Source organism: Entelurus aequoreus, linkage group LG03 (assembly GCF_033978785.1).
Source record: "Entelurus aequoreus isolate RoL-2023_Sb linkage group LG03, RoL_Eaeq_v1.1, whole genome shotgun sequence".
In the NCBI taxonomy this organism is placed as follows: domain Eukaryota; kingdom Metazoa; phylum Chordata; class Actinopteri; order Syngnathiformes; family Syngnathidae; genus Entelurus; species Entelurus aequoreus.
In genome coordinates, this window is record NC_084733.1 from 12291426 (window position 1) to 12318002 (window position 26577).

The following is a 26577-nucleotide window of genomic DNA, read 5'->3' on the forward strand; positions in this document are numbered from 1 at the left end:
CAAGAGCGGCGGACACGATGAAAGGTAGAGGAGAAAAACATGGAACTGCATGACCTGGTGACGTCGCCCGATGACATCATCTTCCTGAACGAGCCCGCCTGAGACTTCCTCCTGCCGCCGCCGCGACATTGCTGCTCCTGCAAGTACGTCCTCAGGTGCTCTTTGGCTCGCACCAACCAGCGCTGCACGCATGACAGTTATCATTATTATTTTTTATAGCCGTCAGAGTTATTTTACATGATAATTATAAGTTCCTTCAAAGGCGCTATTGTTTTTTACTCCTTTTTGACCTGCGGCCCATTCCGTAGCGCAGGGCAATTTAACTGGCGGCATGGGGTCTAAATCCGATCCACGAATGACCCCTTAGTTCGTTCAAAACTTGGGAGACAAATATTTTTGCAGCAAATTCCTAAAAACACAAGAGTGCTCCTGTTCAACGTTCCCTCTAAGGTGCGCGCCTGCGCAATTGCGCACTGCTCCAAGCGTCCTCTGCGCACAGCAAATGTATGCCGCGCACCAAATCAAATCCCATCTGAATTCTAAACAAAATAAACACATTTATTCTGTGTAATTTTGCAATGCAACTCTGAGTGACAGTGACAACAAGCGGCCCTAACGGTGTTCGTCAACACCGTTTAATTGAACACCGTTCAATTATTGTAACGTCTATCGAGATGCTTCGAGGACAGGAATTATATCGATCACTTTATTGAGCAAAACTGTTTATATTTGGCCATAACCACACCAAAAACATGAGTAAAAAACTTCTATCTCGAAAAACTAGTCATTTTCTGCCGTACAAACCAGGCCAAAAACAACTTGTCATCTGTCACCAACACGCATACCACTAAGCAACTGGTGCGTTTATGGCCACACAAAAAGTCGGACAACTCAAACACCACACAAAGTTACACTATGACTCCTCAGTCATACGTGTGCTTATTCTACTGTCAGAGTTATTTTACATGATAATTATAAGTTCCTTCAACGGCGCTATTGTCTTTTATTCCTTTTTGATCTGCGGCCCATTCCGTAGCGCAGGGCAATATAACTGGCGGCATGGGGGCTAAATCCGGTCCGCGAATGACCCTTTACCGGCCCCCAAGTTCGTTCAAAACTTGGGAGACAAATATTTTTGCAGCAAATTCCTAAAAACACAAGAGTGCTCCTGTTCAACGTTCCCTCTAAGGTGCGCGCCTGCGCAATTGCGCACTGCTCCAAGCGTCCTCTGCGCACAGCAAATATATGCCGCGCACCAAATCAAATCCCATCTGAATTCTAAACAAAATAAACACATTTATTCTGTGTAATTTTGCAATGCAACTCTGAGTGACAGTGACAACAAGCGGCCCTAACGGTGTTCGTCAACACCGTTCAATTGAACACCGTTCAATTATTGTAACGTCTATCGAGATGCTTCGAGGACAGGAATTATATCGATCACTTTATTGAGCAAAACTGTTTATATTTGGCCATAACCACACCAAAAACATGAGTAAAAAACTTCTATCTCGAAAAACTAGTCATTTTCTGCCGTACAAACCAGGCCAAAACCAACTTGTCGTCTGTCACCAACACGCATACCACTAAGCCACTGGTGCGTTTATGGCCACACAAAAAGTCGGACAACTCAAACACCACACAAAGTTACACTATGACTCCTCAGTCATACGTGTGCTTATTCTACTGTCATTTATTATTCATGTTAATTTATTGATATTAATCATGGAACGCTGTTACTATTACAGGAATGCACACTTCATCCTATGCTTACATTTCATTGTGCAACATGAGGATGTTTAAGGGGAACTAAATGTGATCTCTGAAAGGGGTACAAATGATTTCCAAAGCAGGACCCCCACCCAGACATATTGTACAATACTAATCCATAGCTTATGAAAAACAAGATTTCTTTTATTTTCATTACAAGTGGGCCAAATCACTAATATTACAAAATAATCTCATGAAAATGACTCCTCTCATTTGAGTGTTATTATAAAAGATTGGTTCGAGAGAGGTGTGCTGCTGGTATTGCCACGTGTGATGTTGCTCACATGTGCTCCACTGAATGCTCAGGGAGTTTTTGTGTTTGCTCAGACACGAACAATTAGAGGGAACAATGCTCCTGTTGTATAGAGGAACTTGAACCACTGTAAACACATTGGCAGATCCTTATGTTGACCTTTTCACCTTGCTAGCAAACTGAGGTCCAAACTTGTGTTTGACTAAACTGAGGCGTTCCTCAAGGCCCTTTAAGTCCTCTCCTTTTTGACAGTAACACATTGTTTGTGATGTGGTTTATATAACTAAGGCGTTGCCGTGGTTTGTTTACTTCAGATGTAGCAAGTAATCATTTGTCCAACCTATTTAATTACAGCTAAGGGGTTGCTTCAAGGTTTAATTTTAGATCCTCCCGTTGTCCTCTACTGGCGGCCTGCATGTTAAGTTAAAAACAAATCTTAAAATCCTAGAAGACTGTCATGAAGATAATCTTTGACTAGCTTTTTTGCAGAAGGTCTTTAAAAACCGCAGAGCGCTACCTGTATTGCTGACAAAATATATCTAACAAAATCAAACGTCTATTGTAGAGAACGCTGGTTCTCCGGAATATACAAAACAAGACACAAAAATAGGGCCCCCAAGCTTTCTGGAAATGTGGCTTTGTCAAAGATGTATTGTAATGTAAACTGTGATATTTCTACATGAATAAGTGTTTTCTGGCAGATTGCGTATATTCTTTTATAACCTGTTCTGATTGATAAGCCGCAATTGGAGAAAGTTAAGCAAGCTGAATATAATTTCTGGATAATAGAGAAGGTTAAGACATTGTCATGCAGATACGTGAAAGCCATTAACTGTGCAACATGTAATGCACAGAATATCAGAAGCATTTATTCAAGTCAAAATATCACATATTACTTTACCAAACGTCTTTGACAATCAAACTATGACCATAACAATCCACATTTTTTTGTTAAAAATGTGTGAAAATGGTATCTTCACATGGTGTAGCTCTTCCTCTAAATGCAAGTTATCCTACAGCAGTATTCCTACAAAATAAAAATAAAAATTTAACGCACTGCAGGTAATTTTTTTATTGTCATTCAAATCTGTTTATGTCCTTTTTGTGTTGAGCTGTTTTAAAAAGGATAACGTTTAAAAAAAACATTTCAATGAAGAAAACTGATTGTCTGGTCATAGTAATAGAATCTTGAAAATGATCTGTCTGAGGTACACTTATGAATTATGAAAAATTATACTTGTCTGCGATTAATCGTGATTAATTTTGAGTTTACTATGAACAAACTGCTATTCATTGCCATTAAATATTATAATCGTTCAAGAGCCCTATTATTATTATATGAATATGCTGTGTGTGTACCTGTTGGTCCCCCAACTGCTGGTAAGAAGTGGCTCCATGTGTGAAGAACCGTATGCAGGTCATAGCCGCACGCACATGATCCTGTCCACAAGAACATAACCCCACATGTTATCAACGGATTACTAACATTTAAAAACTAGGAGTGTGAATCGATGGGCACCTAACATCCTGATCGGATTCTGATTCCTGGGGTGACGATTCGATTCAGAATTGATTCTCGATTCAACACGATTCTTGATTCAAAGAGATTGTCATAATGTAATATTTGGTATAATAATTATAATTAAACCTCTTCGAAACAAGTTACAGGTTAGAAAAGCCTTTTCTGGTTGCAAAAAGTGGCCTAAAAACGTCTGTTTAAAAATGTTTTTTTGTTGTTGTTTTTTTATATATATATATACATAATACAAATTATTTTTAGCCAAAAATCTATATATCTGTATCTTTTTTGAGCCTGATTAGTTTTACCCTACTAAAAAAAAAAAAAAAAATTAGAAATGTCCGATAATGGCTTTTTTGCCGATATCCGATATTCTGATATTGTCCAACTCTTAATTACCGATACCGATATCAACCGATACCGATATATACAGTCAAGGAATTAACACATTATTATGCCTAATTTTGTTGTGATGCCCCGCTGAAAGCATTAAACAATGTAACAAGGTCTTCCAAAATAAGAGAACAACTTCAACTCAACTTATGGAAAAAAGTGCCAACATGGCACTGCCATATTTATTATTGAAGTCACAAACATGCCTCAAAACAGCAGCTTGGACTTTGGGACATGCTCTCCCTGATAGAGCATTAGGAGGTTACGGTGGGTGGGGTTGAGGGGGTGGGGTAGCGGGGGGTGTATATTGTAACGTCCCGGAAGAGTTAGTGCTGCAAGGGGTTCTGGGTATTTGTTCTGTTGTGTTTATGTTGTGTTACAGTTTGGATGTTCTCCCGAAATGTGTTTGTCATTCTTGTTTGGTGTGGGTTCACAGTGTGGCGCATATTTGTAACAGTGTTAAAGTTGTTTATACGGATACCCTCAGTGTGACCTGTATGCCTGTTGATCAAGTATGCATTGCATTCACTTGTGAGTGTGTGAAAAGCCGTAGATATTATTTGACTGGGCCGGCACGCAAAGGCAGTGCCTTTAAGGTTTATTGGCGCTCTGTACTTCTACACAGTGGCGTTTTAAAAAGTCATACATTTTACTTGTTGAAACCGATACCGATAATTTAGAAACCGATACCGATAATTTCTGATATTACATTTTAAAGCATTTATCAGCCGATATTATCGGACATCCCTAATAATAATATATATACATTAAGTCAGGAAAAAACACAGAGGCTATTTCATCCCTACAAGCCTGTTTTGCGGGTTTCCCTGCTCTTCAGGGGATTTTCCTCCAGGATTTTCCCCTGAAGAGCAGGGAAACCTGCGGAACAGCCTTGTAGGGATGAAATAGCCTCTGTGTTTTTTCCTGACCTAACGTATATTCCGCTCTACCCCGGTATTGAGCACTGTATACCGGATAAACCACAGAAACTTTGACTATATATGTATATATATACACACCGGTATACATTTTTAAACAATTTTTGGAAATTATGAATGTATTTAGAATTGGGATGAATAAGAATCGCGATTCAGATGTGAATCGATTTTGTTGTGCACCTCTATTAAAACCCCTCAAACGATAAGACAATAACCATCATGAACTGCTGCAGCTGGTAGAGCGTGTGGAAGTAGCTTCGCCGCTGCAAGAACTGGCAGGAGGCGATGAGGTAGCGGCTGCAGCTTTCCAGACCGGGGTCCAGTTTTTCCAGGATGTCCTGCAACGTCCCCAAGCGTCCTCTCTCCAGAGTGGGCTGTAGCACGCCCTCCAGGAACACGTCCTCGGGGGAGTCCTGAGAGAGCGAGAGATGAATACACAGGAAAAGCATGGTGTCTGGTTGGTGAGCCCATAAAAAGATGACCTTGTTGAGGAGTAACGAGAGCGCTTCGGTCATGCTGTCATGGCGCATGTAGAAGCTGACGCGCGCCAAGAGAGTGCCGTATGTGTTCAGGTAGTACAGGCACTCCTGATGGAGGACGCTCCGCTGGTTCTGGGAGTCCGCTCGCTCCGCAGGGCCGCGCTCAGTAAGAGCCTCCTCCAGCTCATACAGTGAGGCCAAGATGTCCTCGCTAAAAGACTGCAGTGGACATGCAGACAGGACATGAAAGTGGATAGTAGACAGTTACTTAGACTTAAGACTTTGACAAACTTTATTGATCCACAAACAAACAAACTGCTTTTAGTAACCACTACTGTGCGTGTGTATCTTTAATGCTACAAACACATAATCAATATGTGTAATAAACATACTTGCCAACCCTCACGATTTTTCTGGGAGACTCCTGAATTTTTAGCGTCCTCTACAACCTGTCAACGCGTCCGCTTTTTCACCATACAAAACAGCGTGCCGGCCCAGTCACGTGTATGCGGCTTCTGCATACACACGAAAGTGACTGCAAGGCATACTTGATCAACAACCATACAGGTCACACTGAGGGTGACCGTATAAACAACTTTAACACTGTTACAAATATGCGCGCCACACTGTGAACCCAGACCAAACAAGAATGACAAACACATTTCCGTAACACAACATAAACACAACAGAACAAATACCCAGAATCCCTTGCATCCCTAACTCTTCCGGGCTACAATATACACCCCCGCTACCACCAAACCCCGCCCACCTCCAATCTCCCGAATTCGAAGGTCTCAAGGTTGGCAAGTATGGTAATAAATGTAATTTATCACATACAACAACTTAACTAGGGGGGACCCAAATTTTTCACTTCTAATCCGATATCGGAGCCTTAAGTATTGTCTGATACCGTTACTGATCTGGTACAATATCAGCAGAAATCATACATTCTTGTATTATTTTGTAGTGTGGAAGGTTAGAAAATAATTTGATTAAGTGTAATTAGTCAAACATAGGTTCAGTGACCAATTAAGTGTCAAGATCTCTTGGTATCATCAGAAGAATCAGGGCTTTGGTTCATCAGGCATGCCTCTTAACTCTTTATTTACAGTTTAATTTATCCATATCTTATCTATAAGCAATATTGTCTGGGCTAGTACATATCCATCAAATTTACACAAATGATTCATTATGCAAAATAAATTTGTAAGAATAGCTACACGTACACAATGGGAATAATGAACGACAAATCAATGATTGAAGTGACAAACTTGCCATCCAAACAATACACCGTTTGTTGACAAGAAGATATGAAAGCCATCAAAGCACATTCAATCTCTTTATTAACCAGAACAAACACAATCCCGTAATTGATTTAAAAGAGCTGGCGTCAGAGCCGACAAACTGCCGCTGCTAACTGTTTAAAGCTAACAAACACAGCTCTCAAAGACATCACATGGCACTAGGCAACAGGCCCCGCCTTTTAAAAGCACACATACTGTGCTACCATATGAAACGTCTCTCAACTGCATATAGATAGATAGATAGTACTTTATTGATTCCTTCAGGAGAGTTCCCTCAGGAAAATTTAAAATGCCAGATATTTGACGTTTTTTTTTTTTTTTAAAGTAATGTATTAATTACTAATTAATTACATTTATTGAAGATTAATTCCGTTAGTAATTTAATTACTTTTTTGGTAAAGTAACAAGTAGAAGTGTCCGATAATGGCTTTTTTACCGATATTCCGATATTGTCCAACTCTTAATTACCGATACCGATATATACAGTTGTGGAATTAACACATTATTATGCCTAATTTTGTTGTGATGCCCCACTGGATGCATTAAACAATGTAACAAGGTTTTCCAAAATAAATCAACTCAAGTTATGGAAAAAAAATGCCAACATGGCACTGCCATATTTATTATTGAAGTCACAAAGTGCATTAATTTTTTTAACATGTCTCAAAACAGCAGCTTAAAATTTGGGACATGCTCTCCCTGAGAGAGCATGAGGAGGTTGAGGTGGGCAGGGTTGAGGTGTTTAGGGGACAGCGGGGGTGTATATTGTAGCGTCCCGGAAGAGTTAGTGCTGCAAGGGGCTCTGGGTATTTGTTGTGTTGTGTTTATGTTGTGTTATGGTGCGGATGTTCTCCCGAAATGTGTTTGTCATTCTTGTTTGGTGTGGGTTCACAGTGTGGCGCATATTTGTAACAGTGTTAAAGTTGTTTATACGGCCACCCTCAGTGTGACCTGTATGGCTGTTGACCAAGTATGGCTTGCATTCACTTGTGACTGTGAAAAGCCGTAGATATTATGTGATTGAGCCGGGACGCAAAGGAAGTTCCTTTAAGGTTTATTGGCGCTCTGTACTTCTCCCTACGTCCGTGTACACAGCGGCGTTTTAAAAAGTCATAAATTGTACATTTTGAAACCGATACCGATAATTATGAAACCGATACCAATAATTTCCGATATTACATTTTAAAGCATTTATCGGCCGATAATTATCGGCAGTCCGATATTATCGGACATCCCTAGTAACAAGTAACTATAATTAATTACTTTTTAAAAGTAATTTTCAGAACACTGCTACTTATGATTAGTCGTAGTTATTATTGTTGAAGGAAATAGCGAACGTTGTGATGCGTCTGTGAAATTAATGCAACGCCGTAATGCTTAAAATGAGCAAAATATGTAAATATTACATAAATACTTACAGCATGTTTATAAAACGTTAATGGAGGTTTTTAAGTGCGCTGTATAGGCGGAATATACCATTTGCTCCATTGTTAGCCAACTTTTGCTAGTGTTTATTTACGAGTTAGAATGTTTAAACACAAGTGTTCTTGTTACATTGTGAATAATAGACAAAATGTCAAAAAAGTGCAGTTACCCTTCATGTTGAAGTGTAATGGTATTTTTTTGGGGGGCGCCACGCCGTCCCCAAGTTAAGCTCATGACGCAGAAAGTTGAACGATGTGGACACGTTTGTTACTGGATACTTTTTAATACGGTTCCGCCTTGGAGACTTTGCATGTTTAAGTAATATGCAACTATAATTACTTGATACTTGTTTATATTGACAAATGTGATTTAAGTTGCAATATTGTTGAATAAAGGACAATTATTACGTAAGTCTAGTTTGAGTGCTATTGTGTGCTTAGCTGCTGTGTAGCTGCTAGCTTCTAGTAGCCTTTAGACTACCATGTTTAACTTTTATCGGAGCACCCACATCGGAAAGTTTAGATGCCATCCGGTACTGTTTTTTTGCGGGCTGATATCCGATATCAATATCGGGACAAGGAGGACACAAACGTTAGCAATGTGTGCTGTAACTTATGGGTTATATAGTTCATGTGTGATGATCATTCATAATTTGCATACTTGATTTAATTGCTGATAAATTAATCTATTATTATTTACAGTTAAAAAGAGTTAAAAGGGAATTGATTTGATTTATACATGTATTTGATATTGATTATTTGAGAAACACTGACACTGAATTGAGTTGTTTTGTACTTCATGACCTAACAAAGGGTTAACTAAGACACTGCATGTTCCACAATTCATTGCGGCAAACTGGATGTTAAAAAAAACCGGGAGCAGGTGCATTGTGGTTGATGAGATTGAGCATTACGAGCCTACTGGTGAATGAATGAACGACAGATGATAACAAGATAAAAGGATCGTTTTGTATGCCCATTTTTTTCTTCTATAAAGTACAACTTTATTTACACATTTCCGACGTCCTGTCCAATACTTTGATCGTAGTTAATCTACAATGTGAGCTACATGCTAGCATTTCAGTCTATTTAAATGGCAGTCGCAGAACGAGCATGTATACTGTATACAGCTCTTCCTCCTCGGGATTTTAAGGTGCTGGTCACTCCCAAATTCTTTTTATGGCAATAAGCTGAAGGTTAAATTCATCACCAGGCAGTAGTTGGTATTTTGTGGTTTATTCTCAAAGCTTAGAGGACAAACATGAGACCAAATCCAGTACACAAGCGTTCCCTCGCCCAGTCTAGATCGATCTACCCTCAAACCCACGGAAGTGCTGTGTTCTTCCCCTTCCTCCTCCCCACCTGCTGTCTGCCAGCCCAGCACCGCTTTGTGCCCTTATCTCAGGAATGTTTATGGGAGTCTCAACAGAGAGAATATTCAACGCTCTGACTCTCTTATCAAGGACACTCGAATGCAAGCACTTTGTACCAGACGAAACATTAGCTGATGAAAATATGACTATAGCAGTTTAAAAAGAAGTAACACTTAAATATGGATATATGTAAAAGATCTGGTTCCATCAATACCTTGGACAGTGTAGGTCTCACGCTGGTCTCCAGGTGTTTCACAATCTCCTGGAGCAGGGTAGGGCCCTGGTTGAGTTGGTTCCGGTCAACGGGAGCCTTCAGGCAGCGGGCAAACTTCCCCCGGGCCCCAGTGAGGTTGCCCGCCTTCAACGAGGACATGGCCCAGACTTGCCACACAGCGCCGGGGTCCAGACCACTCTTGGTGGACACCTTCCAAAAGAGGACATGATAGGGCCACATTATAACCTAACATGCGTTCATATATATATATTAACCTTCTTACTATTGACTCACCTCCACTGCTAGCTGGTAATGCTCCGCCTCCAAGAGCTGGTTTCGAAGCCGCGTCACAGCCGAGGTCTCCAGGATGTCGTCCAGGGAAGGAATATGCTTGTAATTTGCCGCCACTAAAATCTTCAGGACGTCTACTTTGCTGATGTAACTGCAGAATAAACAAAAAAGTCGAAACGCTTAAAAGAGCGCAGGCTTCACTACACATCTTAAAATAATGCCTAAAGCGATCTGTCATTCAGTTATAAATGTGGGATTTGTCATTTTGATCATTTTCTTAAGTAAGTATGCTAACCTAGCATGGTGTTAAAATGTAATGTTAGCATGTAGCTCACATAGCTATGCTAGTGTTGCTAACGTCTACTCCTTAATTGTGAGTTCAAACCCCGGCCGAGTCATACCAAAGACTAAAAAAATGGGACCCATTGTCTCCCTGCTTGGCACTCAGCATTAAGGGTTGGAATTGGGGGTTAAATCACCAAAAATGATTCCCGGGCGCGGCCACCGCTGCTGCTCACTGCTCCCCTCACCTCCCAGGGGGTGATCAAGGGTGATGGGTCAAATGCAGAGAATCATTTTCGCCACACCTAGTGTGTGTGTGACAATCATTTGTACTTTAACTTTGACTTTAATTAATTTAAAGGCTTAGTGGCCACATGCGTGGACAGCACCTTTTAGGTCTTATTTCCAAAATTGTGTACACTACTAAATTGGGGTCTTATGGCCGCTTATGTGGACACTTATACTGCCTTCTGGTGGTGTCAGAAGAGTATAACATACAATGAAATTTGGGGGGGAAAAAAGTGTAAAAATAAGAATTATCATGTCACTAAACATGAAGTACACGTTTGTTACTTATGGACTACACTGCAAAAAGTCAGTGTTCAAAAACAAGGAAAAAAATACAAAAATGAGGGGTATTTTTATTTGAACTAAGCAAAATTATCTGCCAATAGAACAAGAAAATTTGGCTTGTCAAGACTTTCCAAAACAAGTAAAATTAGCTAACTTCAATGAACCCAAAAATACCTTTAAATAAGTATATTCGCACTAATAACAAGTGCACTTTTCTTGAAAAAAAAAAAAAAGACCTTTTTGCTCAATATGTTGAAAAATATTCCTAAATTAGGTAAATGCTAGTGCCATTATCTTGACATAATGATATGCGCTCGGCATTACATTTCTTGAAACCAGCAAATTTATACTAAAAACTAGTTTATTTTTTCTTAATGGAAAGGCAACCGCTTGTTACTCTCAGGGTCTCCTAGCCGCTCAGGCAAATAATTTTGTCTAAAAATGCATTTTTCCATGGATAACATGACATCATCGCGCCAAGTGCGTGCTCTTTCAGTCAATTAGTGCGCATATATACACCCCGGCCAAAAAATGTTTAATTGTAATTTTGAAGAATTCATGTGAATGAACTATTTCTGTTCAAAATAGTTTGAAATGTCACATGTTAAATGTTTAAATATTAACTGTCAGTTTACTGTACTATGCCGACTGTACTACTATATGAGTGCGTATTTTCTCTTGTTACATTGAAAATAAAACAGCAAAGTCCATTTGGCTGTCATCCGTTTTAATTATGAGACAAAATTGTGTCAAAGTCATGTTTTTTTTTTTCATGCTTAAAAAAAGAAATTATTACTTTAAAAAAGTAGTTTTATACTTGTGAGTGTTGACACAGCTTTGATATTCTAGTTTCAAGCATGTTTTAATCAATATAGGTCATAAAATCTCAGCTACAAGCTGTAATATCTTACGGAGATCATTTAGGACCAAAAAACCCTTAAAACAAGTACAATACTCTAACATAAAATCTGCTTAGTGAGAAGAATGATCTTATCAGACAGAAAATAAGCAAATATCACCCTTATTTGAGATATTTAATCTTACTTAGATTTTAGTTTTTGCAGTGTAAGTACATCATTTCAAAAGATGATTCTTAGTTTTTATTCTAATTAGGGTCCAAAAAGCCCAAATAGCAAAGAGAAATAAAAAAAAGCATGTAACCAAACAGCTTGGGCCTTAAGAGGTTAATGTTAGTTGTTATATGTGATATATACATCTATTACATTGGACAAGTGCACAATTACAGTGTGTATGTCACAAGTGGATCAAGTACACAATCGCGCTTCTCAGCTCATTAGCATAAAAGCTGCAAGCAAAGTCTTAGGAGAGTTACCTGTCGCACAGGGCGAGGTCGTGGCTGTGTCCGACTCTGACGAACATCAGCTTGGCGCTGAAGAGCAGCCGCCGCATTATGTCCGTCAGCAGGCAAGCGTCCACCTCCGGGTTGGTCAGCTTCCTGGAGAGCGAGCGGCAGTGGTCGATGAGCTGGTGGCCACATGCTGCCTGGTCGCTGTGCAGGGACAAGATGGCCACGCAGAGATGTGCACTGGGCGCCTTAGGAGTTTTTAGGGAAAAAACGAAGAGTGAACTAAAAAGGCATTTGTTATTGTTGTCTGGCCATGTTCGAATCCCCGACCTGCTCGTAGTAGAACTCGCTCCGCAACAGCTGGTTCTCCGTTGCATCCGCCGAGAGCAGGAACTGCCTCGGGGACACCTCAGGCAGCTGCAGCATGCCGTCCAGAATGTCTTCCGTCATGGCGGGGCTCGCTGCTGCAGCACGGGGGAATATACATTATGTATGAGGTGAGAATGTTGTGCAATCATAGGAATAAGCATCCAAACCCTGCATCATGTTTACTATTTTATTCTTCATTTCTAATCAGTGTTTCACATTTTTAGCTTGTTCTTCTTTGCTATTGATTTTACTGCCATAATTATAACAACTTGTTGTGGATTTTATATCTCATTGTTGAATTACTTACTTAGTTATCATTTTATTGATTTTACCGTATTTTTCGGACTATAAGTCGCAGTGTTTTTCATAGTTTGGCCGGGGGTGCGACTTATACTCAGGAGCGACTTATGTGTGAAATTATTAACACGTTACCGTAAAATATCAAATAATATTATTTAGCTCATTCACGTAAGAGACTAGACGCAGTGTTTCCCACACATTCATTTATTTGTGGCGGCCCGCCACGAAAGAATTACGTCCGCCACAAATAAAAAAATAATTTTTTTTTTTTTTTGGTCCTGTCCAGCTTCTCAGGCAAATCATATAGTTGATGTAGATGCCCATATAGGCTGTTCAGATTTACTTTACAAAAGAGAAGGGTAGGATACTTCTCTTGTTGCCTTATTTGTATTTGACCACTACTGTTTTCTGTTTATTTGTTACTGACTGTGGCAGGACACCTCTGCCTCTGTCTCACTTTATGTTGCTGGTAAATAATATGGTTGTAGTAGGCTAAAGTTAAATTATTTAGTATGCACTAATTAAAGGGGAAGAGCTTTAAGAGACATTTTAGCTTTTATATTTTATAAGATATATTTTTTGTAAAACCACAATTAATAAATATATTTCAGTGAATAACTTATTGTTCAAATCCGTATATAAATATGTACATAAAGTTTTGTAATTATATTGTAAAATGGATGGATGGATGGATGGATGGACGTTTAAAACAAAACTGTTATTATTAATTAGTAAGTATACATTTTTTGAGCCTTTTTAGAGAAAATCATATCATTGTAGTAAATTATGCAAATTACACAATGATGTCATGGTGACCACGCCCATAGCCACGTATCTTGGCAGTTTATGGGAAACACTGCAGACGTATAAGATTTCATGGGATTTAGCGATTAGGAGTGACAGATTGTTTGGTAAACGTATAGCATGTTCTATATGTTATAGTTATTTGAATGACTCTTACCATAATATGTTATGTTAACATACCAGGCACGTTCTCAGTTAGTTATTTATGCCTCATATAACGTACACTTATTCAGCCTGTTGTTTACTATTCTTTATTTATTTTAAATTGCCTTTCAAATGTCTATTCTTGGTGTTGGCTTTTATCAAATACATTTCCCCAAAAAATGCGACTTATACTCCAGTGCGACTTATATATGTTTTTTTCCTTCTTTATTATGCATTTTCGGCCGGTGCGACTTATACTCCGGAGCGACTTATACTCCGAAAAATACGGTATTCAAGTATTTAAATCACTATTTTGTTCAACTTTCATGTCACAAAATTCCATAACACAAAAATACATGTTTTTTTAAACAACATTTGGATTTCTATTTCTTTAACCTACTGGGGACATTCAGTTGTAGTTACAGTGCAGTGGAACCTTGATTTATGAACCCCTACACTACCGTTCAAAAGTTTGGGGTCACCCAAACAATTTTGTGGAATAGCCTTCATTTCTAAGAACAAGAATAGACTGTCGAGTTTCAGATGAAAGTTATCTTTTTTTGGCCATTTTGAGCGTTTAATTGACCCCACAAAGGTGATGCTCCAGAAACTCAATCTGCTCAAAGGAAGGTCAGTTTTGTAGCTTCTGTAACGAGCTAAACTGTTTTCAGATGTGTGAACATGATTGCACAAGGGTTTTCTAATCATCAATTAGCCTTCTGAGCCAATGAGCAAACACATTGTACCATTAGAACACTGGAGTGATAGTTTCTGGAAATGGGCCTCTATACACCTATGTAGATATTGCACCAAAAACCAGACATTTGCAGCTAGAATAGTCATTTACCACATTAGCAATGTATAGAGTGTATTTCTTTAAAGTTAAGACTAGTTTAAAGTTATCTTCATTGAAAAGTACAGTGCTTTTCCTTCAAAAATAAGGACATTTCAATGTGACCCCAAACTTTTGAACGGTAGTGTATAATTGTAAACTTTTTGGCTATGAATGTTCTCATTCATCCAGGACATTGTATTCTCAGGGCCACAACTGTACTGTTTGGTTTGTCTAAGAAGACGTTTCGCTGTCGTTTTGATAATAAAGACATTGTTATGTTTAATATATACATTATAGGGTCTTCAAAGTGTGCATTATTTGACAAAAATAGGGACTTTTGTCAAAGCTGGAACCAATTATTCATGTTTCCATTGTTACTAATGGGGAACTTTGCTTCACAACACAAACGTTTTTGATTTACGAACCACGGACAAGAACCAACAAAGTTCATAAATTGAGGTTCCACTGTATCTTTAGATCTAAACAGGACATAAGAGTCCTTAGATTTTTAAAGGCTGTAATTTTTGGGGGGACATTTGTACTTTTTTTTGCTCAAATTTCTCAAAAATTCAGTCCCAAACACAAATACTATACAAGTACTTTTTTGAAGGTCATATAATGAGATAATGTCACAGGTTTGAATTCGTAAATTTACTAATGGTATGTAAATGTATACTACCGGTAATTGAAAACTGTGACATCATTTGATCAAAAGGCCTTCAAAGTGTTAAAAAAAAAAAGTATTAGCTGTTTGGGGTTTTTGTTTAGGGCTGAAGCTGATTGAGAGACTTGAGCGTAAAAAGTAAAAAAAAAAAAAAGGAAGGAAAGACTCCTAAATGTTTTTATGCCCTTTGAAAAATTAAAGGATAATTAGATTTTAAAAATTGACCATGAAAAAAAAAAACCTTAAACAAAAAAAAATAGCCAAAATAAAGCAAAAATACACTTAAAGGATGAACAAGTCTGCTTTTGTCTAATGAAAGTTAAGTACCGGGCACCATCTCAAAAACATTGATTTGGCACCGGTATTGATTCAAATGTAAAAGATACTCAACCTGATACATTCCAATTTTTTTACTCCCTCTACATGTAACACCAAGACTTAGTTTACCTTCACTTGGTTCCAGCTCCTCATCAGAACTGCACAGAGGAACACAGAAAGCATAAATCAATATAAAAAAATATATTTTATATTTCATTACGATAATGAGTAAAGTATAATTTTTTTATTTAAAAAAAAAAAGGACTTTAATACACAAAACCCAAAACCAGTGAGGTTGGCACTGAATACAATGATTTGCCAATCCTTTTCAACTTATATTCAGTTGAATAAACTGCAAAGACAAGATATTTAATGTTCGAACTGAGAAACTTGCCACACTGTTGTAACACGTGGCTTGGCATTGTCTTGTTGAAATAAGCAGGGGCGTCCATGGTAACGTTGCCTGGATGACAACATATGTTGCTCCAAAACCTGTATGTACCTTTCAGCATTAATGGTGCCTTCACAGATGTGTAAGTTACCCATGCCTTGGGCACTAATACACCCCCATACCATCACAGATGCTGGCTTTTACACTTTGCGCGGATGGTTCTTTTCCTCGTTGGTCCGGAGGACACGACGTCCAGTTTCCAAAAACAATTTGAAATGTGGACTCGTCAGACCACAGAACACTTTTCCACTTGGCATCAGTCCATCTTAGATGAGCTCTGGCCCAGCGAAGCCGGCGGCGTTTCTGGGTGTTGTTGATAAATGGCTTTCGCTTTGCGTAGTAGAGTTTTAACTTGCACTTATAGATGTAGCGACAAACTGTAGTTACTGACAGTGGTTTTATGAAGTGTTCCTGAGCCCACGTGGTGATATCCTTTACACACTAATGTCGGTTTTTGATGCAGTACAGCCTGAGGGATCCAAGGTCACGGGCATTCAATGTTACGTGCAGTGATTTCTCCAGATCCTCTGAACCTTTTGATGATATTACAGACCTTAGATGGTGAAATCCCTAAATTCCTTGCAATAGCTGGTTGAGAAATGTTGTTCTTTTAAACTGTTGGACAATTTGCTCACGCATTTGTTCACAAAGTGGTGACCTTCGCCTCACCCTTGTTTGTGAATGACTGAACATTTCATGGAAGCTGCTTTTATATACGATCATGGCACCCACTTGTTCACAATTAGCCTGTTCACCTGTGGGATGTTCCAAATAAGTGTTTGATGAGCATTCCTCAACTTTCTCAGTCTTTTTGCCACTTGTGCCAGCTTTTTTGAAACATGTTGCAAGCATCAAATTCCAAATGAGCTAACATTTGCAAAAAATAACAACATTTTCCAGTTCGAACGTTGAGTATCTTGCCTTTGCAGTCTATTCAACCCTTGTGCAATCATGTTCACACATCTGAAAACAGTTTAGCTCAATACAGAAGCTACAAAACTGACCTTCATTTGAGCAGATTGAGTTTCTGGAGCATCACATTTGTGGGGTCAATTAAACGCTCAAAATGGCCAGAAAAAGAGAACTTTCATCTGAAACTCGACAGTCTATTCTTGTTCTTAGAAATGAAGGCTATTCCACAAAATTGTTTGGGTGACCCCAAACTTTTGAACGGTAGTGTAGGTTGATTGGCAAATCATTGTATTCTGTTTTCATTTACCATTTACACAACGTGCCATCTTCGCTGGTTTTGGGGTTCGTAGTTTTACTAGATTTTGTCTCTCATTTGGCAGCATGTTGTAAGAGGACCAGACGCAAACAGTGTTCATGACACATGTAATAAAGGCGGGCCTAACTGTCCCCTACCACCTTCTTCCAGCAGGGTGCCACTTACTCTGGGTGAAAGTAGGAATAACACGGGTCACAGACTCTGACCTCCGCGGGACATCCCTCCACAGGCATCTTACGCTCGGAACAGGCGTGACAAACCAAGCGGCCGCACCTTCGACAGTGATGCCGTCGGTTGAACTGAGGACACAGTTGGAATGTTATTTCCGCAAAAGCTTCTTGTTTGCTTCTCGTTGTCCGACACTCACCATGGTGAATCTCTCGCGCCTGCACACCATGCAAACATGCTGCTGGGTGTCGGGCACCCAGTCCTTCTGGGCCGGGGGTTGATCCGGAGGCTGGAACTTGGCAAGAGAGGAGTGTTTTCTCCCCGACGAGCCGCGGTCCCGCTCTCTGTCGTTGTTGTTGTTTGACGAGGGTGTGTGCGTGGGTGTGCTGCCTGCAGGGCAACAGGCAATAAATGTAAAGCCACAGCGTACACCAACCTGTATTTTTATTACATACAGTATATCAAAAACACATTTTTCTGTCTTACTGCTCCTCGCCTTGGCAGCGGTGTGTCACATGACATAACAGCAAGTGCTGACTTACTGGCGGTGGGTGTTGGCGAGTCGAGTCGACTGCACGATAGGGTGCTGCTGTCCTGAGCCGGACACTGAGATATCAGCGCATCCTGCAGGCTGATGACAGAGTCTGACAAAACAAGAGGACACTGCATTAGGTACACCTGCCAGTGTTTCCCCAGAGGACGCAGTCGCATGTGCGTTTCATTTTGATGGACCTTGTGGGGAAACAAAAACATGACAGATATGTTTAGAAATACAAATTAACCTCTTAAGGCTCAAGCTGTTTGTTTACATGTTTTTTTTGTATTTCTCTTTGCTATTTGGGCTTATTGGACCCTAATTAGAATAAAAACTAAAAATCATCTTTTAATATGATGTACTTAGTCCATAAGTGCACAAACGTGTACTTCATGTGTACATGCAAATTTTTATTTTTACACTTTTTTTTCCCAAATTCCATTGTATGTTATACTCTTCTGACACCACCAGATGGCAGTATAAGTGTCCATATGTCGGCATAAGACCCCAATTCAGTAGTGTACACAATTTTGGAAATAAGAGCTAAAAGGTGCTGTCCACGCATGTGGCCACTAAGTCCTTTAGAGCAGTGGTCCCCAACCTTTTTGTGGCTGCGGACCGGTCAACGCTTGAAAATTTGTCCCACGGACCGGGGGTGGGGTGGGGGGGGGGGGGGGGGGGGTGGGGGGGGTGGGGGGGGGGGATTAAAAAAATAATAATAATATTTTTTTTTCCTTTTTTTTTTTCCATAAAGAAATACAATCATGTGTGCTTACGGACTGTATCCCTGAAGACTGTATTGATCTATATGGATATATAATGTATATATTGTGTTTTTTATGTTGATTTAATAAAAAAAAAAATAAATAAAAAAAATAAAACTTTTTTTTTTTTTTTTTTTTCATTTCTTGTGTGGCCCGGTACCAATCGGTCCACGGACCGGTACCGGGCTGCGGCCCGGTGGTTGGGTACCACTGCTTTAGAGCTTAAGGTAACTTTCTTCTGTCGTTTTTTTTGTGTTTTTTTTTTTTTTTTAAATGTCACAAACAAAAGATGGAACCTGTGAAAGCTTTTAATGGAGAGGAGCAGGAATGGCTATTGTTCACATTTAAACCGATACGGTCCCTGTGAATCGATACCGGTACCAATTTTCGGTACTTTTATGTGTGATAATAAATGTTCATTGTTTGATTTAAAAAAAAAAGTTTTTAATGTAACATTTAAAAATGAGCTGATTTAAAAAATAAAATAAAATAAGATGAATAAATAAAAAACATTTTCTTGAATAAAAAAGAAAGTAAAACAATATAAAAACAATTACATAAAAAATAGTAATTAATGAAAATGTTAGTGGACCAGCACCACACACAATCATGTGTGCTTCAAAGACTGTATCCCTTGCAGACTGTATTGTTTTATATTGTAGGAACCAGAAATGTAATAACAGAAAGAAACAACCCTTTTGTGTGAATGAGTGTAAATGGGGGAGGGAGGTTTTTTGGGTTAGTGCACTAATTAAAGTGTATCTTGTATTTTTTATGTTATGATGCCATCTATTGTATAGAGTTGGATAAAAAGCTACATTGATAAAATTATATATAATATATGAGCCAGGGTGAACAGATTGCGCAAAAATCGGTGTGTGGCGGTTAAAGTTTGTTTATGTCTGGCCGCAATGAATGTAAAGCAACCATACAAGAAATAACCAATGAGCAAGATTACACCTAAATTAATTTCAGATTTTCTCAAAATGTCGAACAGGTGTAACAAATAGTGGATTGGTACCTAAAACGCAAAAGTGTTTTGAGATAAGAGCTTGTCTTTTGGCTAATTGTTAGGAAAAAATGTAGTTACAAACATCCCCACTGGGGCTGTGAATCTTTGAGCACCACACGATTCGATTCGATTCACTGGGGGAACGATTCGATTCAAAGAATTGATTGTCATTTCAGCTTTTAATAAAATCAAATACAAATAAGGCAAAAATAGAAGTATGCCAAACTTCTCTTTTCTAAAGCAAACCTGTACAGCAGATTTGGGCATCTACATCAACAATATGATTTGCCTGAGTAGCTGGACAGACAGTTCTAAGAAAAACAAAACAAACCAACAAAAAAACGATATAATTACCGTATTTTTCGGACTATAAGTCGCAGTTTTTTTTCATAGTTTGGCCGGGGGTGCGACTTATACTCAGGAGCGACTTATGTGTGAAATGATTAACACATTACCATAAAATATCAAATAATATTATTTAGCTCATTCACGTAAGAGACTAGACGTATAAGATTTCATGGGATTTAGCGATTAGGAGTGACAGATTGTTTGGTAAACGTATAGCATGTTCTATATGTTATAGTTATTTGAATGACTCTTACCATAATATGTTACGTTAACATACTAGGCACGTTCTCAGTTGGTTATTTATGCCTCATATAACGTACACTTATTCAGCCTGTTGTTCACTATTCTTTATTTATTTTAAATTGCCTTTCAAATGTCTATTCTTGGTGTTGGGTTTTATCAAATAAATGTCCCCCAAAAAAATGCAACTTATACTCCAGTGCAACTTATATATGTTTTTTTCCTTCTTTATTATGCCTTTTCGGCCGGTGCGACTTATACTCCGGAGCGACTTATACTCCGAAACATACGGTATGTAAGAAGATACACATTTTAATACCCTAATAACAGATTTGTTTTAAATGTACACATTTTTTTTGCTTTTAAAAAAAAAAAAATTTATGCATCATAAATCATCTGATGTCGATAGACCACGCCCCTTTTATGCCTCTAATAAAATATGGAGACTTGCTTTTTATGAATGCACCCACACTTTTGTGAATAAATTGAATACTTTATCTCACTGTGCCTTACGTTTTATTACCGGTTGTGGGAACCTACACCATCATTGCACTTTATATGCAAAGGCAAACTGTCCATCTTTATCAGTAAGCAGATTTTCTCGATGGTTGTGTTTTATATATAAATCACTTCTAGGGCTGTTTGTTCCTCGAGCCAACACAAATGTCAGAAAAACAGCTTTCAGATATGCTGCTCCGTGGAAAAACTTACAAAAGGATCTGAGGTTACCTGAGCTGATTACATTGGGGGGATTTCAGGCCATTTTAAAGGATCGAGAAACCTTTTCTATTGGGCTTTGTACTTGTTTTTAAGTTGTTTTTACTGAAACATTTTATACATTGTTTTTACATATGTTAACATATGTAAGTAATTAATTTTTAATTGTGCTGTGTGACTGCTGCTGTTTCTGTTGTTTTCACATGTATTTCTGTAACTTCGTTTTGCTGCCTTCTTGGCCAGGTCACTCTTGGAAAAGAGATTTTAATCTCAATGGGTTTTTATCTGTTATTGATTTATTGACTGATAATAACAATAATAAAAAACCTTACAATTTCATTAGGGTCCTTTGTCCCTGTACAAAGGACTCCCTGTGGCAGTCCTTTATACAGGGTACTGGCGGACCCTAATTAAAGCTGCAAGCAGCGTTGGTCGGGTCCGCATTTTGGCTGGTGCTAGTCCTAGGTGTCCCAATACTTTTGTCCAGTGGTATTCCTGAGTGAGACCTACATAGAGGTTTTTGTTGCATTTCTCTACGATATTCGTACTGGGAGTTAGAGGAAGTTGTGTCTGTGTTTTTTTCCTAGGTGCTGCGGCACAGTGGTTCTTTTCTTTGAAGGCTCGTAAAATCAAAACCGTAGCACTTATTAAAACGCTTTCGCCAACTTTTAATCAGAAGGGTTCAATCTCTCTCCTGTAGTAGTTTGAAGCCAAAACGACAAACGCGCTCAGGAGATAATGTTTGATGACCGCTTTTAAAAAAAAATTTGTTTTGAAGTGGGGATATCAAACTTCCTGTTGATTTTTGCTGAAGGATGTCAATATATGAAATGTAGGTCTAAGTGAGACCTACGTAGAGGTTTTTGTTTCATGTCTCTAAAACGTTCCTACCGGAAGTTACAAGCAGTTTTGTCTGTGTTTTCCTCTGAGAAGCAGTTTTGTCTCTGTTTTATTCAAAAATTGCGCTAGAGCGCAATTTTGAGTTTTGGGGTTCGGTTTTTTTTTAGATCGCAATTTCCACCAGGCCTGATGTGTGTAAAAAGTTTGGTGAGTTTTGAAGTATTTTAAGGGAGTCAAATTACAGCTCAAAGAGGCAAAAATGAGTGTTTTTTAGTCATTTTTTGTGTTGAAGGGGAAATTGCCAACTTCCTGTTGGTTTTTGCCCGAGGATGTGAAATTATTAATTGTAGGTCTAAGTGAGACCTACATACATACATTTTTGTTTCATGTCTCTACGACCTTCCTAGTGGGAGCTACAGGCAGTTTGTTTTTGTTTTTTTCCTAGGAGGCGCTAGAGCGCAATTTTGATTTTTGGGGTTTGGTTTTTTACTAAAGTGTGCTGTCACAGTTTTTCTATGTGTGTATACAATTTGGTGAGTTTTGAAGCATGTTAAGGGGGGCAAAGTAGTGCGCAAAGCTGCGGAATAATAATAAACCTTACAATTTCAATAGGTTCCTTTGTACCTGTACAAAGGACTCCCTGTGGGAGTCCTTTATACAGGGTACATGCGAACCCTAATAATAAAGCTTGTAAGTACCGGATCTAGACCTCTCTCCGGGCGCGCAAGTGAAGTCCAGGGCCTTGCCGGCGTACTCCGCCAGAAGCTTGTTGATGTCATCCACCCCGAAGCCCGCTTCGTGGCCGGCCAGGAGGCTCCTCAGGGTCCGTACTGCCATGTCGGCCCAGTCCACCTTCAGGTTCATCAAAAGCTGCTCCAACATCAGCAAGGGCTTCGACAGCAGCGGGAAATAGTCTTGCCTGGCGGCCGGCGGCAGTGTCAGCATCACCTGAGGCAAGAATACCTTAATTATAAATATGCCATATGTCTGTGGTAGTCCAAAACTGTTTGTTACAGGACAGCGGGGGTTGTAGGGGAGTGCATGGTGCTTGACCAATTTGAACAAAATTGGCTATAAGACGCATTTGTACATCATTTCTATGGAGACAAAACGTGAGTAAACAAACAAATAAGTTGAGAAATACAAATAAAATGTACTCTCTTTTTGTGGTTAAGGGGGCACAGCTTGTTGTAAAGAGCAATACGTACTTCTGTTTGAGTCTCCAAAATGTCCAATAAGACTAGGAAGGTGTGTGTGGGGGACGGGGGGAGGGCAAGGGTCACCTGAGCCTAGTTTTATTGTATACTGTATATTGTGTTTGCTGATGTTTTCTGTTGTAAAATACATTTTAAATAAACGTCCGATAGATAAAAGAAAGCAGATATCTGTATACTGTACATCAAAATGTAGATAATATCGGCCCTGATAATCGGTCGATCTGAGAGATGATACAGTATTATCTCCTCAGAGGCGCTACCTTGTGGTTGTTTGTGCACACTACAGCTAGGCCTGGATAGTCCCACTCTTTAATGCTTTTAGTCATAGGCAGGATTCTTACAGGAATGAAGCAAAAATACAACCTTACCTACTGTATTGTATATATATATATATATATATATATATATAGTACATATATATATTTATATACATACATATATACATACATACACATATACATACAAATATATATTTATATACATACATATATACACACATATAAATACATATACATATATACGGGAAACCAGCGAAACAGGCTTGTAGGGATGATATAGCCTCTTGTATTTTTTCCTGACCTAACGTATATTCCGCTCTACCCTGGTATTGAGCACTGTATAACGGATAAACCACAGAAACCTCGACTATATATATACACACGCATACATATATATACATATATATATACATACATACACACACACATATATATATTTATATACATACATACATACATAGATATATACATATACAAAGATATACATACACACTGCATATATATACACATATACGTATATACATATATACATACACACTGTATATATACATATACATACATACTGTATATATACATATACATACATACTGTATATATACATATACATGCATACTGTATATATATATATACATACATGCATACTGTATATATATATACATACATGCATACTGTATATATATATATATATATAAATATACATACATATACACACACGCATATACATATATATATACACACACATATACATATATACATATTCACATACTGTATATACTTATATATAAATATATATACACTACCGTTCAAAAGTTTAGGGTCACATTGAAATGTCCTTATTTTTGAAGGAAAAGCACTGTACTTTTCAATGAAGATAACTTTAAACTAGTCTTAACTTTAAAGAAATACACTCTATACATTGCTAAATTGGTAAATGACTATTCTAGCTGCAAATGTCTGGTTTTTGGTGCAATATCTACATAGGTGTATAGAGGCCCATTTCCAGCAACTATCACTCCAGTGTTCTAATGGTACAATGTGTTTGCTCATTGGCTCAGAAGGCTAATTGATGATTAGAAAACCCTTGTGCAATCATGTTCACACATCTGAAAACAGTTTAGCTCAATACAGAAGCTACAAAACTGACCTTCCTTTGAGCAGATTGAGTTTCTGGAGCATCACATTTGTGGGGTCAATTAAACGCTCAAAATGGCCAGAAAAAGAGAACTTTCATCTGAAACTCGACAGTCTATTCTTGTTCTTAGAAATGAAGGCTATTCCACAAAATTGTTTGGGTGACCCCAAACTTTTGAACGGTAGTGTATATATATATATATACACATATTCACACAGTACAAACATGCAAGACCACGTTGTAAAGACTAAAACCACGAAAATGCAAAATGTAAGAAATAACAATAATCTGGTACAATGATTATTCGCTGACCTTTGACCCAAGATGGAGGGTGTGGATATGCTGTCGCCGTGCTGGAGACACCTGCCTCTGGAAATGCAGCGTGAGGTAGTCGGCCAGGAAGTGACAGGCAGCCAAGCCCGGGCGGCAGTCCAACGCTCGCTCGCAGACGTCCAGGCCGCACGCCAGACCCTCAAGAAGCTGAACAGACAAAAGAGACGGTGTGTAGAGCATTTAAAAACAGGGATCATGAATGTCTAAGGATGAGAATAGATCGCTGGGTTCAATGTTGGATGTTTTCATGCATGCAAACATAATGAAAGTGTATTTTTCCCCAAGCAAGAAAGTACCTGGAAAGCTTCATCGGTTTGTTCCTTCTCCAGGAGATGAAGCAAATGCTCCGTCTGCAGCTGCAGTCTCGACTGCTCGCTAACGGGATAAAGCTCCGCCCACTGTGCACAAAGTGTGAACTCCTGCAAACAAAAAGGAAAGGCATGACCAAAAGTGGATCGTGTTCAATTTGTTGATGGCGGTTGTGCGGCACCTTGGCCTCTAGCATCCTGGTCAGCATAGATTCGGAGTCTGACTTCGACTCGGCCCTTAGCTCCTGCCATGTTACCCATGGCAACGGCGGCTGTAGCGCCAACATCTGCCAAGAAAGAAGTTTCCCACAATGAGTTTGTGTGATTACGTGTGGCGGATTTTAGCTAGTGTGGCTTTGCAGTAGTACCTGCAAAGCCAATACCTTACTCCTACCATCTTTTCTGTGCGTTCTAGAAAGCCAACTTTTTCAGACTTGATATCGATATTCGGAGCCCTTAAAATTGGTCAATACTAGGGATGTCCGATAATATCGGACTGCCGATATTATCGGCCGATAAATGCTTTAAAATGTAATATCGTAAATGATCGGTATCGGTTTCCAAATTATCAGTATCGGTTTCAAAAAGTAAAATGTATGACTTTTTAAAACGCCGCTGTGTACACGGACGTAGGGAGAAGTACAGAGCGCGGCCCAATCACATAATATCTACGGCTTTTCACAGTCACAAGTGAATGCAAGGCATACTTGGTCAACAGCCATACAGGTCACACTGAGGGTGGCCGTATAAACAACTTTAACACTGTTACAAATATGCGCCACACTGTGAACCCACACCAAACAAGAATGACAAACACATTTCGGGAGAACATCCGCACCGTAACACAACATATACACAACAGAACAAATACCCAGAACCCCTTGCAGCACTAACTCTTTCGGGACGCTACAATATACACCCCCGCTACCACTTACCCCCCCACCTCAATCTCCTCATGCTCTCTCATGGAGAGCATGTCCCAAATTCCAAGATGCTGTTTTGAGGCATGTTAAAAAAAATAATGCACTTTGTGACTTCAATAATAAATATGGCAGTGCCATGTTGGCATTCTTTTTCCATAACTTGAGTTGATTTATTTTGGAAAACCTTGTTACATTGTTTAATGCATCCAGCGGGGCATCACAACAAAATTAGGCATAATAATGTGTTAATTCCACGACTGTATATATCGGTATTGGTTGATATCGGAATCGGTAATTAAGAGTTGGACAATATCGGAATATCAAATATCGTCAAAAAGCCATTATCAGACATCTCTAGTCAATACCAATCCAATATCATATTAACACAAACCAAACATACTTGAATAATTTCGTAGTTTGGAATATTTCAAAAAGCTGCATTAAGTGAAATTACTCCACAAACAATGATAGGTATGAAAAACACTAATCTATTTATTATTAAACCTGTGGAATGGTTGGTTTTTTTAATA

General features: G+C 38.8%; 1 protein-coding gene across 4 annotated transcripts in view; it reads right to left on the reverse strand.

Annotated features, from left to right (window-relative positions):
• zfyve26 (zinc finger, FYVE domain containing 26) overlaps positions 1–26577 on the reverse strand; it is a 69952-nt gene that overhangs the window by 6116 nt on the left and 37259 nt on the right. For 2 of the 4 annotated variants that reach the window (XM_062041241.1, XM_062041239.1), the window contains exons 23-38: positions 25307–25411; positions 25113–25235; positions 24796–24963; positions 22555–22804; positions 17943–18044; positions 17600–17790; positions 17398–17531; positions 15683–15711; positions 12450–12583; positions 12147–12367; positions 9962–10109; positions 9668–9877; positions 5356–5571; positions 5089–5286; positions 3383–3463; positions 55–182 (exon numbers count right to left, since the gene is read on the reverse strand). In XM_062041241.1, the coding sequence (XP_061897225.1) occupies positions 55–182; positions 3383–3463; positions 5089–5286; positions 5356–5571; positions 9668–9877; positions 9962–10109; positions 12147–12367; positions 12450–12583; positions 15683–15711; positions 17398–17531; positions 17600–17790; positions 17943–18044; positions 22555–22804; positions 24796–24963; positions 25113–25235; positions 25307–25411 (2438 nt within the window). Of the gene's footprint in view, positions 1–54; positions 183–3382; positions 3464–5088; positions 5287–5355; positions 5572–9667; positions 9878–9961; positions 10110–12146; positions 12368–12449; positions 12584–15682; positions 15712–17397; positions 17532–17599; positions 17791–17938; positions 18045–22554; positions 22805–24795; positions 24964–25112; positions 25236–25306; positions 25412–26577 lie in introns of all 4 variants that reach the window. The other 2 variants (XM_062041242.1, XM_062041240.1) reach the window with 2 other exon arrangements.